The sequence below is a fragment of the Macaca mulatta genome, chromosome 5 (assembly GCF_049350105.2).
Source record: "Macaca mulatta isolate MMU2019108-1 chromosome 5, T2T-MMU8v2.0, whole genome shotgun sequence".
Classification (NCBI taxonomy): Eukaryota; Metazoa; Chordata; class Mammalia; order Primates; family Cercopithecidae; genus Macaca; species Macaca mulatta.
Window position 1 is genome coordinate 494,824 of NC_133410.1, and position 17,246 is coordinate 512,069.

At 37.2% G+C, this 17,246-nt stretch overlaps 1 protein-coding gene and 3 long non-coding RNA genes across 8 annotated transcripts in view; 2 read left to right on the plus strand and 2 right to left on the minus strand.

The window, feature by feature from the left end:
* Positions 1-17,246, minus strand: part of LOC144341060 (uncharacterized) — a 558,577-nt gene that overhangs the window by 333,884 nt on the left and 207,447 nt on the right. The window lies entirely within an intron of this gene.
* LOC114678206 (uncharacterized) overlaps positions 1-17,246 on the plus strand; it is an 87,070-nt gene that overhangs the window by 44,668 nt on the left and 25,156 nt on the right. The window lies entirely within an intron of this gene.
* LOC715936 (uncharacterized) overlaps positions 1,417-17,246 on the minus strand; it is a 39,943-nt gene continuing 24,113 nt past the window's right edge. For 2 of the 5 annotated variants that reach the window (XM_078002762.1, XM_015137773.3), the window contains one exon: positions 1,417-8,614. In XM_078002762.1, the coding sequence (XP_077858888.1) occupies positions 3,357-8,483 (5,127 nt within the window). In that variant the 5' untranslated portion in view covers positions 8,484-8,614 and the 3' untranslated portion in view covers positions 1,417-3,356. The remainder of the gene's footprint in view (positions 8,615-17,246) is intronic. The other 3 variants (XR_013417611.1, XM_078002760.1, XM_078002761.1) reach the window with 3 other exon arrangements.
* Positions 8,614-11,570, plus strand: LOC144341054 (uncharacterized). The gene is made up of 2 exons (XR_013417636.1): positions 8,614-10,638; positions 11,362-11,570. It is a non-coding gene; the product is annotated as an uncharacterized LOC144341054 (long non-coding RNA).

Sequence of the window (17,246 nt, forward strand, 5' to 3'; positions counted from 1 at the left end):
CACAGCTGGGGATAAACACTTGAAGACATCACAGAACTAAAGATAATTAGAAAATAAAAACAGAAATCCTCTTTAAATTCAGAATGAGTCAGTTTTGCAGCCTAGGAACAGATGTCCTCTCCACATGCACAATTAGTGCCATTTCTTCACCATAGATATTTTCAATCTTTTACTTGGAGCTACGAACTAACTCCAGCAATATTTGTGGCCAGTTATGGAGCATCTATTACACACCCAGCACTTTGTGATTGTTCACTACAATTATTTATCAAAACATCCCCAATACTTGTTTTCCCACTACTTGTCTGAACAAATTGGCCCAATAAACTTAAAAATATCAATTATAAAAAGTGAAAGGAATAACTAAAGAAAACAGCTTATATAAGGTTATCCAATTAATGAAATGTTCTAATTAAAGATTACTTAATACATTGTGAAATTTCATCTAAAAATTTTTGTGCACTAAATTTTATAAAAACGATTAATTTCTGACAAGCTCAAATACTTTATGAAGTGAAAACAAAAAAATGAGAAACAAAATTATAGCTCTAGCATGAGGACCACATAAACACAGAATTGGTTGGCATGGGGCAATTCTCAACAATGATCCATTAGATTGTGCAGTAATTAAATAAAAAGAAAACATAAGTGTGATTTCAAAATGTTTTAGGTTTGTAGATTTCTAGTAAATTACCTATCCACAGTATTAACAGAACCTTCTTTGTTCCAATATTGCTATTTTCTTTGGAAAATAGGTACAAACTCTCATGCAAACACAATTGCTTGCTCCATAATTTCCTTACACCCAAGGTTTATCTTTAGAGCACAACATTTATATATTTAACTCCATAAAATTAAAAGGCTGTGTTTGCAGGACATGCCACATGTTCAAAGATAAATATGAAACATTTCTGAAAACCATTCAAGACTCAGGAATGTATGATTTATTACAATCATAAAATGACCCTTAGTAAAAAATAACTTACATTTAAAAATAATTAAATGGTGTAATTGGATTGTGTGTAATACGAAGGACAAATGCTTGAGGTGATGAATAACTCATTTACTCTGATGTGATTATGACATATTGTATGCCTGTATCAAAATAACCCATATATACCATGAATATATACATCTACTATGTACCCACAAAAACTTTTAAACTTCAGTAAGAATAAAAATGTAACATGGAAACAATATTCTTCAATTTATTTGCTGCTGAAAGCCACTGGAAAAAGAGACTAGAGATGTCATTCAACTATATTACCAGATAGTACATTGTTACCATCTTTAAGGTACACCCTTGAGTAAGGTGGGATAGGTGAAAGTTGGTGGCATAATAAAACGCTTCATTCAACGCACAAAAATTTTAACACAATAACAATTTTGTTTAAAAAATTAAGTTCACACATGATCTTCAAAATTTACTGCATTTTATTACATTTATAACATAAATGTACATTTGGTAAAACAATTTACTACTAAAATTCAGATTTTCTCTCACTATAATGCAAAGTATTACTCTGAACACCTACTTCATGCATCACTCAATAAGTCAACAACTAAAAGCCTCTCTGCTAAGATTTTCCTCACGCTTCTTTCATTTTTCTTCTCTTTCATGTAAGTTCATGAATAATGCCCACCTGATGCAAAGGAATTTCCCATATCTCCAGTGCAGCGACAGTTCATCACATGCTTTCACATAAATGAGAATGTTGAAATAGCATAATTTCAGAGTTCAATTATTTGCTTTTCAAAAAATTTATACTTTTAAGTGAAAAAATATACTTTGAATATAATCTCTTCAAAAACCTACTTTTAACTTATATGCAAAGAAATTTTCTAACAGGTTCAACTTCTGTTATACTTAATACTCTGATTTATTTTAAAGTCTGAAGTATTAGTTCCTTAGTTTTTTTACTGTAAATCCTCTGATGTACAGTCTTAATTTTAGCCTAAATATTTCTTCACATTTGGTGCATCTACAAATTACGTTCCATTAGAAACTCTCTGGTTTTTTTTTTTTTTTTTTTTTTTTGAGAGTTTCACTCTTCTTACCCAGGCTGGAGTGGAATGGCATGATCTTGGCTCACACAACCTCCACCTCCTGGGTTCAAGCGATTATCCTGTCTCAGCCTCCCAAGTAGCTGGGATTACAGCCATGGACCACCACGCCCTGCTAATTTCTGTATTTTTAGTAGAGACAGGGTTTCTCCATGTTGGTCAGGCTGTCCTTGAACTCTCGACTTCAAGTGATCCACCCTCCTTGGCTCCCAAAGTATTGGGAATATAGGTGTAAGCCACTGTGCCCGGCCTCTGGTGTTTCTTAAGCTGCAGCTTCTGAACAGATGTTTTTCCACATTTACTACAGTCGTAGGATTTCTCTCCATTATAAATTCTCTGATGTTGAACAAAGTTTGAGCAACTGCTTCAGAGTTTTCCTCTAGTACAAAATGTATACAATAAGTTCTGGGATACAAGTACAGGCACTAGAGCCCTCTTTATCTTTGTATTCTCTGTCTTAAGACTACTCTTCTTGGCCGGGCGCGGTGGCTCACGCCTGTAATCTCAGCACTTTGGGAGGCCGAGGTGGGTGGATCACGAGGTCAGGAGATCAAGACCATCCCTGGCTAACATGGTGAAACCCCGTCTCTACTAAAAATACAAAAAACTAGCCAGGCATGGTGGCGGGCGCCTGTAGTCCCAGCTACTCGGAGGCTGAGGCAGGAGAATGGCGTGAACCCAGGAGGCGGAGCTTGCAGTGAGCCGAGATCGCGCCACTGCACCCCAGCCTGGGCGACACAGCGAGACTCCGTCTCAAAAAAAAAAAAAAAAAAAAAAAGACTACTCTTCTTAACTTTAATAGCCTGTATTTTATAAAAGGTCTTTCAACAGAAATTACATAATACTTTTATTAACTATAAATTTAGAGTAGACATTAATAGCTTTTGTATATTTTTATATTTGTACAAGTATCCTCACATATAAATACTATCATCTGCAAAGATATTAAGCATTGGTTAAAAGTTCTGCCACATTTTTTGTGTATCTAGATGTGTTCTTCAGTAGGAATTACACTAGGAAGTGACAAGAATTTGAAGTCTTTGTCACATTTTAAATGTTAATTTGGCTTCTCATCAATATAATTACTTACTGTTTACAACAGATTGAGGTGTGGTTAAAAACTTTCTCACATTTTTCATATTTGTAGAGTTTCTCTCCATCATGAATTATCTTAAAATTAGAAAGGATAGAGGAGTATTTAAAGACTGCGACCTTCATAAGACATTCCCCTGGTATGAGTTCTCTGATGTTTAAGAAAGCTGGAGTACAGCTTAAAGGCTTTGCCATATCCTTTACACTTGTATAGTTTTATCTCCAGTATGAATTTTCTTATGTGCATAAAGATTTGCAGACTGTCTAAAGGTTTTGCCACATTCTTCACATGTGTAGGGTTTCTCTCCAGTATGAATTCTCCTATGTACATAAAGGATTGCAGACTGTCTAAAGGCTTTGCCACATTCTTCACATGTGTAGGGTTTCTCTCCAGTATGAATTCTCCTATGTTTAGTAAGGACTGTGGAACTATTAAAGGCTTTACCACATTCTAAACATTTAAAGGGTTTCTCACCTGTATGTATCCTCTTATGTTTAGCAAAGCTTGAGGATGAGGTAATGACTTTGCCACATTCCTCACACTTGTAGGGTTTCTTCCTAGTGTGAATTTTCTCTTGTCTATTCAGGTGTGAGGACTGTTTAAACACTTCCCCCCGTTCTTTACATTTGTAGGGTTTATCTCCAGTATGAATTTTTTTATATTCATTCACGTTTGTGGACCATCTGAAGGCTCTGCCACGATCTTCACATGTGTAGGGTTTCTCTCTGGTGTAAATTCTCTTATGTGCAGCAAGGTTTCTTGACCTACTAAAGGCTTTGTCACCTTCTTCATATTTGTAAGGTTTCTCTCCAGTATGAATTTTCTTGTGTTGATTCAGGGCTGTGGACCGTCCAAAGGCTTTGCCACATTCTTCACATTTGTAATGTTTCTCTCCAGTAAGAATTTTCTTGTGTTGATTCAGGTCTGTTGATAGGGCATAGGCTTTGCCACACTCTTCACATTTGGAAGGTTTCTCCCCAGTATAAGTTTTGTTGTGTTGATTCAGGTCTGTGTGCCATGCAAGGTGTTTGCCACACTCTTCACATTTATAAGGTTTCTCTCGAGTATGAATGTTCTTATGTCGATTCAGGTCTGTGTAGCGTCCAAAGGCTTTGCCACACTCTTCACATTTGTAAGGTTTCTCTCCAGTATGAATTCTCCTATGTGCATATAGGTTTGCAGACTGTCTAAAGGTTTTGCCACATTCTTCACATGTGTAGGGTTTCTCTCCAGTATGAATTCTCCTATGTACATAAAGGATTGCAGACTGTCTAAAGGCTTTGCCACATTCTTCACATGCGTAGGGTTTCTCTCCAGTATGAATTCTCCTATGTTTAGTAAGGACTGTGGAACTATTAAAGGCTTTACCACATTCTAAACATTTAAAGGGTTTCTCACCTGTATGTATTCTCTTATGTTTAGCAAAGCTTGAGGATGAGGTAATGACTTTGTCACATTCCTTACATTTGTAGGGTTTCTTTCCAGTGTGAATTTTCTCTTGTCTATTCAGGTGTGAGGACTGTTTAAACACTTCCCCCCGTTCTTTACATTTGTAGGGTTTATCTCCAGTATGAATTTTCTTATATTCATTCAGGTTTGTGGACCATCTAAAGGCTCTGCCACGATTTTCACATGTGTAGGGTTTCTGTCCAGTGTAAATTCTCTTATGTGCAGCAAGGTTTCTTGAGCTACTAAAGGCTTTGCCACTCTCTTCACATTTGTAAGGTTTCTCTCCAGTATGAATTTTCTTGTGTCGATTCAGGTCTGTGCGCCATGCAAAGTGTTTGCCACACTCTTCACATTTGTAAGGTTTCTCTCGAGTATGAATGTTCTTATGTCGATTCAGGTCTGTGTAGCGTCCAAAGGCTTTGCCACACTCTTCACATTTGTAAGGTTTCTCTCCAGTATGAATTCTCCTATGTGCAGAAAGGTTTGCAGACTGACTAAAGGCTTTGCCACATTCTTCACATGTGTAGGGTTTCTCTCCAGTATGAATTCTCCTATGTACATAAAGGATTGCGGACTGCCTAAAGGCTTTGCCACATTCTTCACATGTGTAGGGTTTCTCTCCAGTATGAATTCTCCTATGTTTAGTAAGGATTGTGGAACGATTAAAGGCTTTACCACATTCTAAACATTTGAAGGGTTTCTCACCTGTATGAATCCTCTTATGTTGAGCAAAGCTTGAGGATGAGGTAATGACTTTGACATATTCCTTACATTTGAAGGGTTTCTTTCCAGTATGAATTTTCTCATGTCTATTCAGGTGTGAGGACTGTTTAAACACTTTCCCACATTCTTTACATTTGTAGAGTTTATCTCCAGTATGAATTTTCTTATATTCATTCAGGTTTGTGGACCATCCGAAGGCTCTGCCAGGATCTTCACATGTGTAGGGTTTCTCTCTGGTGTAAATTCTCTTATATGCAGCAAGGTTTCTTAACCTACTAAAGGCTTTGCCACTCTCTTCACATTTGTAAGGTTTCTCTCCAGTATGAATTTTCTTGTGTCGATTCAGGTCTGTGTGCCATGCAAAGTGTTTGCCACACTCTTCACATTTGTAAGGTTTCTCTCGAGTATGAATGTTCTTATGTCGATTCAGGTCTGTGTAGCGTCCAAAGGCTTTGCCACACACTTCACATTTGTAAGGTTTCTCTCCAGTATGAATTCTCCTATGTGCAGAAAGGTTTGCAGACTGACTAAAGGCTTTGCCACATTCTTCACATGTGTAGGGTTTCTCTCCAGTATGAACTCTCCTATGTACATAAAGGATTGCAGACTGTCTAAAGGCTTTGCCACATTCTTCACATGTGTAGGGTTTCTCTCCAGTATGAATTCTCCTATGTTTAGTAAGGATTGTGGAACGATTAAAGGCTTTACCACATTCTAAACATTTGAAGGGTTTCTCACCTGTATGTATCCTCTTATGTTGAGCAAAGCTTGAGGATGAGGTAATGACTTTGACATATTCCTTACATTTGAAGGGTTTCTTTCCAGTATGAATTTTCTCATGTCTATTCAGGTGTGAGGACTGTTTAAACACTTTCCCACATTCTTTACATTTGTAGGGTTTATCTCCAGTATGAATTTTCTTATATTCATTCAGGTTTGTGGACCATCCGAAGGCTCTGCCAGGATCTTCACATGTGTAGGGTTTCTCTCCAGTGTAAATTCTCTTATGTGCAGCAAGGTTTCTTGACCTACTAAAGGCTTTGCCACTTTCTTCATATTTGTAAGGTTTCTCTCCAGTATGAATTTTCTTGTGTTGATTCAGGGCTGTGCGCCATGCAAAGTGTTGGCCACACTCTTCACATTTGTAAGGTTTCTCTCGAGTATGAATGTTCTTATGTCGATTCAGGTCTGTGTACTGTCCAAAGGCTTTGCCACACTCTTCACATTTGTAAGGTTTCTCTCCAGTATGAATTCTCCTATGTGCAGAAAGGTTTGCAGACTGTCTAAAGGCTTTGCCGCATTCTTCACATGTATAGGGTTTCTCTCCAGTATGAATTCTCCTATGTACATAAAGGATTGCAGACTGTCTAAAGGCTTTGCCACATTCTTCACATGTGTAGGGTTTCTCTCCAGTATGAATTCTCCTATGTTTAGTAAGGACTGCGGAACGATTAAAGGCTTTACCACATTCTAAACATTTAAAGGGTTTCTCACCTGTATGTATCCTCTTATGTTGAGCAAAGCTTGAGGATGAGGTAATAACTTTGCCACATTCCTTACATTTGACGGGTTTCTTTCTAGTATGAATTTTCTCATGTGTATTCAGGTGTGAGGACTGTTTAAACACTTCCCCACATTCTTTATATTTGTACGGTTTATCTCCAGTATGAATTTTCTTATATTCATTCAGGTTTGTGGACCATCCGAAGGCTCTGCCACGACCTTCACATGTGTAGGGTTTCTCTCTGGTGTAAATTCTCTTATGTGCAGCAAGGTTTCTTGACCTACTAAAGGCTTTGCCACTCTCTTCACATTTGTAAGGTTTCTCTCCAGCATGAATTTTCTTGTGTTGATTCAGGGCTGTGGACCGACCAAAGGCTTTGCCACACTCTTCACATTTGTAAGGTTTCTCTCCAGTAAGAATTTTCTTGTGTTGATTCAGGTCTGTTGGTGGGGCATAGGCTTTGCCACTTTCTTCACATTTGTAAGGTTTCTCTCCAGTATGAATTTTCTTGTGTCGATTCAGGGCTGTGCGCCATGCAAAGTGTTGGCCACACTCTTCACATTTGTAAGGTTTCTCTCGAGTATGAATGTTCTTATGTCGATTCAGGTCTGTGTACTGTCCAAAGGCTTTGCCACACTCTTCACATTTGTAAGGTTTCTCTCCAGTATGAATTCTCCTATGTGCAGAAAGGTTTGCAGACTGTCTAAAGGTTTTGCCACATTCTTCACATGTGTAGGGTTTCTCTCCAGTATGAATTCTCCTATGTACATAAAGGATTGCAGACTGTCTAAAGGCTTTGCCGCATTCTTCACATGTGTAGGGTTTCTCTCCAGTATGAATTCTCCTATGTTTAGTAAGGATTGTGGAACTATTAAAGGCTTTACCACATTCTAAACATTTGAAGGGTTTCTCACCTGTATGTATCCTCTTATGTTGAGCAAAGCTTGAGGATGAGGTAATGACTTTGCCACATTCCTTACATTTGACGGGTTTCTTTCTAGTATGAATTTTCTCATGTGTATTCAGGTGTGAGGACTGTTTAAACACTTCCCCACATTCTTTGTATTTGTACGGTTTATCTCCAGTATGAATTTTCTTATATTCATTCAGGTTTGTGGACCATTCAAAGGCTCTGCCAGGATCTTCACATGTGTAGGGTTTCTCTCCAGTGTAAATTCTCTTATGTGCAGCAAGGTTTCTTGAGGTACTAAAGGCTTTGCCACTCTCTTCACATTTGTAAGGTTTCTCTCCAGTATGAATTTTCTTGTGTTGATTCAGGGCTGTGGACCGTCCAAAGGCTTTGCCACACTCTTCACATTTGTAAGGTTTCTCTCCAGTATGAATTTTCTTGTGTTGATTCAGAGCTATGGACCATCCAAAGTCTTTGCCACATTCTTCACATGTGTAGGGTTTCTCTCCAGCATGAATTCCTTTATGTTGAGTTATGTCTGAGAACTTCTGAAATGACTTGCCGTATTGGTTACATTTGAAGTGTTTCTCTCCAGTATGTCTTGTCTTGTCTTTGTTTGAATTTGCAAATTTACTAAAAACTTTGACACCTGCATTACATTGAAATATTTTGCTCTGGGTATTTGGCAAGCATTGATTAATTCCATTATAACCTCCTTTCTGCACTTTACACACATTCATACTTTTACAGCCATTCCTTAATTGTAAATTCTCATGCCCACATTTTTCATATCTTCTCAGTATACATTTGTGGAATGAATCTTCTATCCCCTGCACTGGCAAAAAGTCTTGGGTGAAATAAGAACACACAGCTGAAAGAAATAAAAAATAACAAATTATCCCAGTTACTAGATTCATATGAATATACTTTACAAATCTTATAAAATTATACAAAGTACGCTAGTAAGATGGCATAACAAAAATACCACAAGTCATAACTTCTTCACAGACATATACATGTAACAAACATATAGTGATCAAAATGCCTTTGTGTGAAATCTATAAATGTGTTAATTGTATGCAATGCCTCAGGTAAGCACAATGCCAAGAGCCACATAGAACAGGAAAGAATGTTGGCTACATTCACCTACCAACAGTTCCTCCTCCTCCCCAATATAGCACTATGCCATTAGGAGAAAACTCTCAACTGTCTTTTTCCTTAAAAGCGAAAAAAAAATACTGACACACATATCCTTACTTCTGCCTTTTGGGGTCTTTACAAAAACTGATTTCTGCCTCCCATAAAACAGTGCTGAAAGAAATGGTGATACTTTGGAAGAACAACTTGGGTATGTGAAGACAAATTACAAATATTTCAAGAGCAGACTGAAGTGCTAAATACAGGCAACAGGTAGAGCAAGTGATTAGAGACTTTTTTTTTTTTTGAAATGGAGTCTCACTCTCTCACCCAGGCTGGAGTGCACTGGTGTGATCTTGGCTCACTGCAAGCCCCACCTCCTGGGTTCATGCCATTCTCCTGCCTCAGCCTCCCCAGTAGCTGGGACTACAGGCGCCTGCCACCACGCCTGGCTAATTTTTGTGTTTTTAGTAGAGATGGGGTTTCACTGTGTTAGCCAGGCTGGTCTCGATCTCCTGACCTCATGATCTGCCTGCCTTAGCCTCCCAAAGTGCTGGGATTACAGGCGTGAGCCACCACGCCTGGCCAATTAGAGACTTTTAAGAGGAAACATGAAGAAACCCTTTTAACTAAAAAATAAACACGAAATTCCAGACAAGAGACATGCTTCCAACATGTATGACAAGTTCCCATAATCTCTATCAAAGATAATTGGCTTCAGACTACGTCATGACAAACGAACATAATAAACGTTGTGACAAACAGCTTTTTGTTAATGCTCGAATAACAAGCAAATATTACAATGTATACAAAATAATTTTAAATTTTTCAGAGAACCATAAAAAACAAAGATGTACAAATTTTTAAAATGTAATCTGAATAATGCTGAATCAGTTAACTGAAAACACATACAACTAAATGTAATCAGAAAAATTAGAACATTAGTGAAAACATTAAAAACAAAAAAAAATCATGGAGGTGACAAATACGAAATGACTCAGAAATTTTCAAACGTTAAAAAAAGGATGCAATAAATGAAGCAGCTCAACAAACTTCAACTAGGATACACACACACAGATTTATGGCAAGGCGCATATATAAGCAAAGTTTCAAAAATCAAACACAAGAAGGGCGTCTCAGGAACTGCAAAATAAAAGTGATGTGTCATTTATAAGTGTGGTCTTATAAGATTACCAGTGAATCTGTCAACAAAAGTATTTCACACCAGAAGGAATTGCAATATAACTAAGGTGCTGGAGGAAAAAAAAAAAAATTATACATGGGAATAATATAACCAGCAAAACTGTCCCAAAACTGAAGAAAAAGTAAAGACCTTTCAAGATAAGCAAACGCTGAAAAAGTATATTAGCACAACACCTGTCTTACCAAAAAAATACTGAAGCGTCTTCCAGTGAAAATAACATAATGCAAGAAAACCAAACATAATCATATGAAAATACGTAACTTTCTGAAAAAGATATGCACATACACAAAATTCTGTACTACTATCATAATAGTGCAGAAAACATTTTAATTATTCTCTAAAATTTTAAAGTTAAAAGCATAAAAATGATCATAAAGTGTTGATCATTATCCAGTAATAATATACAACATAAAAAATGATTACTGACATCAGTAACGAACTTGAGGACAGATGTAATGAGGAAGTTTTCTTTTCTTCCTGTCTCACTCTGTCACCCAGACCGGAGTGCAGTGGCATGATCTTGGCTCACGGCAATCTCTGTCTGCCCAGTTCAGGTGATTCTCCTGCCTCACCCTCCTAGGACTACAGGTACATACCACCATGCCCTTCTAATTTTTTGTATTTTTAATAGAAACGGGGTTTCACCATGCTGGCCAGGCTGGTCTCAAACTCCTAACCTCATGATGTGCCTGCCTCGGCCTCCCAAAGTGCTGGGATTACAGGCATGAGCGACCGCGCCAAGCCCTTTTTTTTTTTTTTTTGAGACAGAGCCTCACTCTGTTGCCAGGCTGGAGTGCAGCCGTGCAATCTTGGCTCACTGCAACTTCCACCTCCTAGGTTCAAGCAATTCTCCTGCCTTAGCCTCCCAAGTAGCTGGGACTACAGGCGTGGGGCACCACAGGCAGCTAATTTTTGTATTTCTGGTGAAGATGGGGTTTCAACATGTTGACCAGGATGGTCTCGATCTCTTTTCGTGAACTGCCTGCCTCGGCCTCTCAAAGTGCTGGGATTACACGTGTGAGCGCCCAGCCAAGGAAGAATTTTCAAATGCAACTCAGGTTTTTACCAGTTTTAAATATATTATTTTGCCGGGCACGGTGGCTCAATTCTGTAATCCCAGCCCTCTGGGAGGCCAAGGAGGGTGGATCACGAGGTCAGGAGATCGAGACCATCCTGGCTAACATGGTGAAACCCCCTCTCTACTAAAAATACAAAAAATTTTAGCCGGGCATGGTGGCGGGCGCCTGTAGTCCCAGCTACTCGAGATGCTGAGGCAGGAGAATGGCGAGAACCCGGAAAGCAGAGCTTGCAGTGAGCCCAGATTGCGCCACTGCACTCCAGCCTGGGCCACTGAAGAAGGCTCTGTCTCAAAAAAATAAGACAAAATAAAAATATATTATTTTAAGAAATTTTATGTACTTCCCAAGATACCAGAAAAAGGTATCTCTATAGATACACCAAAAAATAAGATGACAGAAAAAGAAAATAAGGGGCAAAAATGAAATAATCCAGCAAAACAATAAAACTTACGAAGTAAAGGTTTCCATTCAAAATACATTCACCAAATAAAGGGATTGATTGCAAAACTTAACATGATCCAGCTTGCTTTTCTACAGGAGTCACTTGAGATGTAATGATTAAAAAAGACTGAAAAGGGTAAAATGAAAGAAGACATTTCATGCAAATAACCAAATAAGAGGTCCAAATTATACAACACAAAGTACATCTTAAGTCAAAACTGTCCTATTTCATAAAATATACTTTAACTAAAAGTTCGTAAGAAAGAAGGACATTAAACAATAATAAAGTTCCTTTACTGGGAACTCATGACAAATGTGTGTATACATATGTTAATGTGTCTGTGTGTTTATGTGTGTCCCACATTGAGTTCCAAATGTACAAAGCCAATACTGACAGAACTAAAGCAAGACAAAAAAAGCAATATAATTATACTAGGATATTTAAATACCTCAATTTCTGTAAAGAATAATGAAACAAGATAAAATATTCACAACAGGAGACTTGAAAGCAGTATTAAACAATTATGCCTAACAGAATTGTAGAGAACATTGCTCAACAACAAGAGAATACACACCTTTCTCAATAGCTCATACAATATTCTCCAGGATAAACGACATATTAGGACACAAAAAAAGTCTTAACAGAAGTTTTTAAAATTGAAATTTTACAGATTACTTTTAATGACCAAACTGGAATGAGAGTAGAAATTAATAAAGAAAACTATAAACCCTGTCTACACTAAAACTACAAAAAATTAGCCAGGCGTGGTGGCAGGCAACTGTAGTCCCAGCTACTGGACAGGCTGAGGGAGGAGGATGGCGTGAACCCAGGAGGCGGAGCTTGTAGTAAGCTGAGAGTGCGCCACTGCACTCCAGCCTGGGCGACAGAGCAAGACTCTGTATCCCCACCCCCCCCCCAAAAAAAATGTACATACTTACAGAAATTAAACAACACAAACTAAAGATTGAAATAATAAAGATGTCTAGACTGCTCAATGTAATCTACAGATTAAATGCAATCCCTGTCAAATTTGTAATTAAATTACTGTAGTAATAGAAACAGCAACCCCCATATTACACGAAATTAAGAAACAGTGAAGTACCCAACAGTTGTCAAAAACAGAAGCAATCTCAGAGGCTTCACAGTTCCTGATTTCAAAACACATAAAAAGCTAAAGAATTAAAACAATTTGGGATGGGTATAAAGCTGAACAGCTAGATCAATAAAATAAAATCTAGCAAAAATATAAACACACACAGTCACAAGAATAATTTAGACATTCATAATTATTGCAGCATTGTTACTGAAAGCAAATAAATGCAACACAGATTTCTCTCACCAAACTGATAAATTGGAAATATTAAAATTATGAAATATTACTGTTTATAAAAAGCAAAAATCAAACAAGTAAAGATAAATCTTGATGACATTAATATAAAATAAGTCACAAAGAGAAACTGTATAAATCAACTTACATCAGATATCTAAAGCAGTTTGACTTTAAAACAACAGAATCGTGTTTGTAAAGGGCCAGAAAATAGAAAAAGTAGGTAGTTGTTTAACGTGTATTGAGTGTTAGCTTTGCAAGATAAACATATTCTAAAGATAGAATGCATAACAATGTTAATATGACTAAGCCGAATATTTAACAAATATATGATTGTAAAGTTTATGCATTTTTGAAAACAATTAAAAATAATATCTAAGAGAGGTATGCCACTTTTGGAAATTATCTTCAAATCACAAAAGTGTTTCTCACACACACACAAAAATAAAGATTTACAAACAAATAGAGGGTAAAATTAGGAGAATTTCAATGACTACTCACCTAGGCAGGGTAAAATCACCATGGTATGCACAAATAAAACAAGTATACAACTTACAAACAATAGGGAAAGAGTATGCAGACAGATAAACACAGAGACTCTTAAAGTAGACAGTGTACACAGCTGAGTGCTTTCATACACAATAACAACATTAAATAAAAACATCCTTCTCATGTTCCAGGTCTCAGACAACAGGTTTTCTACTCTTTCCTGTTCAGTATAATTTCGGCCATTAGTCTGTCATATATAGTCTTTATTGTGTATAGGTATACGATCTATACCTAATTTGAGTTTCTTAAATCACAAAGACATGTTCAGTTTTGCCAAATGCTTCTGCATTCACAATAAAAAATAAAGCTGTCTAATAACAAATGTAATTTAAAAGGTGAACACTCTACACTGAAATTTATAAATCATTAAAAACTGAAAAAAGTCAAGAAAAATTGAAAGTATTGCTCATAAAATTAAAAATTATGAAAGTTCAATCTCTATCAAATCAATGCAATCTCTATCAAAATACCAATGACTTTTTTCACAGAAATGGAGAAAACAAACTTAAACTTTATACGGAACCATCAAAGACCCCCCAAATAGCAAAAGTAATCCTGAGCCAAAAAAAAAAAAAAAAAACAGCTGGAAGCATCACACTACCTGACTCCAAAATATACTACAAAGCTATAATAAGCAAAATAGCACGATACTGGCATAAAAACAAACAGATCAAACTATCCAGTGAGCCCAGTAATAAATTCCTGAACCTAGAAACAAGTGATTTTCAAACAAAAATGTCAATAACACACATTTGGAAAAAGACAGTGTTTTCAATAAATGGTGCTAGGAAAATTATCTACAAGATAATAAAAAAAATAAAACTAGGCTCCTACCTTTCATGATATAAAAAAACTCAATCACAAATAAAGATTTCAATGGGAAACCCAAATAAAGCTATTTGAAGTAAACATACAGGAATGCTTTGCCACATATTACAGAGCAAGGAATCTCAAAAGCACAGGCAAAAGAAGCAAAAATATGCAAATGGGATTACAACAAAGTAAAAATGCTTTGCACAGCAAAGACAACAACAGAGTGAAGAGATAACCTACAGAATGAAAGAAAATATTTGCGAAATAGACATATGACAAAAGATAAATTTACAGAATATATAACAAACTTAACAAAAATAACACAATTTGAACATAGGCAAGAGACTTTAAGAGACGTTTTTCAAAAGAAATACAAATAGCCAAAAAGTACATGCAAAGATGCTCAACATCACTAATTGTCAGAGAAATGCAAATCAAAACAAGATACCACTTCACTTCAATTAGAATGACTGTAATTAGAAAGACAAAAAAAAAGTTGGTGAGAATGAATAGAAAAGGAAACACATACAGTTGGAAAAATTATAAGTTAGTAGAGCCATTATAGAAAAAAATAAGTATCACAGGATAACATATATTTAAACCATCAACAAATGGTATTTTAACACTGTTTCTTTGACTCCTCGCCTACACAATAAACTGTGGATGACCAGATACACACACACACACACACACACACACAAAATAATTCAAATTGCTGGATCACGTTCTATTTTTAATTTTTTAATTAAATGGGATTGCTGGAACATATGTAAGTTCTATTTTCATTGTAGCTACAGAAAACAAAACCAGTATGTCAAAGAGAAATCTACACTCCCGTGTTTACTACAGCACTATTTACAATGGCCAAGATATATGGAATCAATCCAAGTGTCCAAAACTTGGATGAATAAAGAAAATGTAGTATATATACACAATAAAATACTATTCATCTACAAAAGAGAATTCAATTTTGGTATTTGCCACAACACAGATGAATCTGGAGGCCATTACGTTAAGTGAAATAAAACAGATACACTGAGACAAACACCACATGATCTTACACATATGTGAAATCTAATATAAACATTTATGATGAAGGCTATATGCAACTAGTCTTGGCAATCAGTTTTTGAATATAACATCAAAGGTTTACACATGTATTTAAAATATCCCAAAAAAGCTGGGCACGGTGTCTTATGCCTATAATCCCAGCACTCTGGGAGGCCAAGGTGGGCAGATCACAAGTTCAGGAGATCAAGACCATCCTGGCTAACACAGTGAAATCCCCTCTTTACTAAAAATACAACAAAATTAGCCGGGCATGGTGGCGGGTGCCTGTAGTCCCAGCTACTCGGGAGGCTGAGGAAGGAGAATGGCGTGAACCTGGGAGGCAGAGCTTGCAGTGAGCCGAGATTGCACCACTGCACTCCAGCCTGGGCAACAGAGGGATACTCTGTCTCAAAAAAATAACATAATATAACAACATAATCCCAAAAATATTCAAGGCAGGGCTTTAAATACATGTTTACACATGCATATTCATTCATTATTATTTACAAAAGACAATTCCTGGAAACACAAATGTCCCTTTAGAGATCAATATCAGATTTTTAAAATGTGACATATACATACAATATTTTATTTTAAAACAAAGATATTCTGACATATATTTGTGGAGGAAAAATATTAAATTTGAACTCAATTGAACATGGACACAAACAGTGGTCACCAAGTCCCAGAACAGGTTGTGAGTCCCTTGAGGTCTTCAGCCAGCACTATTATGAAGAAATCTCTATTTCAATCTATTCCTATATATTAGTTATTGAAAAAGAATAGACAATCACAAAAACAAGTTGACCTTTTTGTGTTCCTGGAGCCCAGTTCACGAAAGGCCCTAGTGATAGGACCTCATGCCAAACAACTCATTATAAAAACAGCTAGGGTCCCATAGCATGACGAACCTTCATGAGACCCCTCCTCGTCTGTGCACGGATGGGTGGCCGACTCTGGAGCCCGGGCTGTTGCTTCCCAGTCTGGTGGTGAATCCTCCACAGTCTGGTGAATGTAAATATATATACCTCTTTTCCCTTCTCCCCTTCCCATTGCAATTTGGTTATTACATCATTTGCTTATTATATCTGCACTCCCATTTATGTGAGATAAAGGTTGTTTACCCTTAAAGGTATTGTGTGTTTTCTCCCCCTAACACATTTCCCGCACAGATCGTTTTGGGTGTCAGGAACAGGATCCGAAAGCGAAAACGTGCCATTTTTCAGCCACAAGGAATGGGCTGGGAGCTTGGGGGCTTCCCATATCCTGGGATGGGAACTCCCGCAGTTCTCTCCTTTGGCCATTGAGTGATCCAAGGGAACTGGTCTTTTTGAAAATAGGGAATCTAAATTAGTGCATTTTGAACCGTTGGCTGTGCGTGAGGTGCTGCAGGGAATCCCAGTTGATAAAGGGAATGCTGAGGGAATTGCCCGGCGTGGATAGTGCTTGCTTACTGCTTATAAGTTAACGTGTCAAGACAGGGACTGGTTGCTACACGAGAAATGTAAGCTGAAAAAAAAAATGCTAATCTGACTTCCTGACTGGCCCTGGCCAGGCCTATGTCTTGACTGATCAGGCTCAAAGCTATCAGCCTATTGCTGAAAAAAGCAGCTGTCCAAATGGCCCGGTCAGGGTAAAACTGAAGAACTAGTCAGCTGGGGCTTGGAGCAGGTAAAAACCCAGCTCCTATCTCAAAGATGGGAAATCAACCCTAGGAAAATTCAAGAACCTGCACAAACTGTAAAATTCCTTGGCATCCTATGAAATACACGGTAATAGTCCATTTTACAAAAGGCTAAGGCTAAAATACTAGAATTTGCAACCCCTGCCACTAAAAAGGAGGCCTAGAAATTTATTGGTTTGCTGGGATTGTGGAGACATCATATGCCCCACATAGGTAAC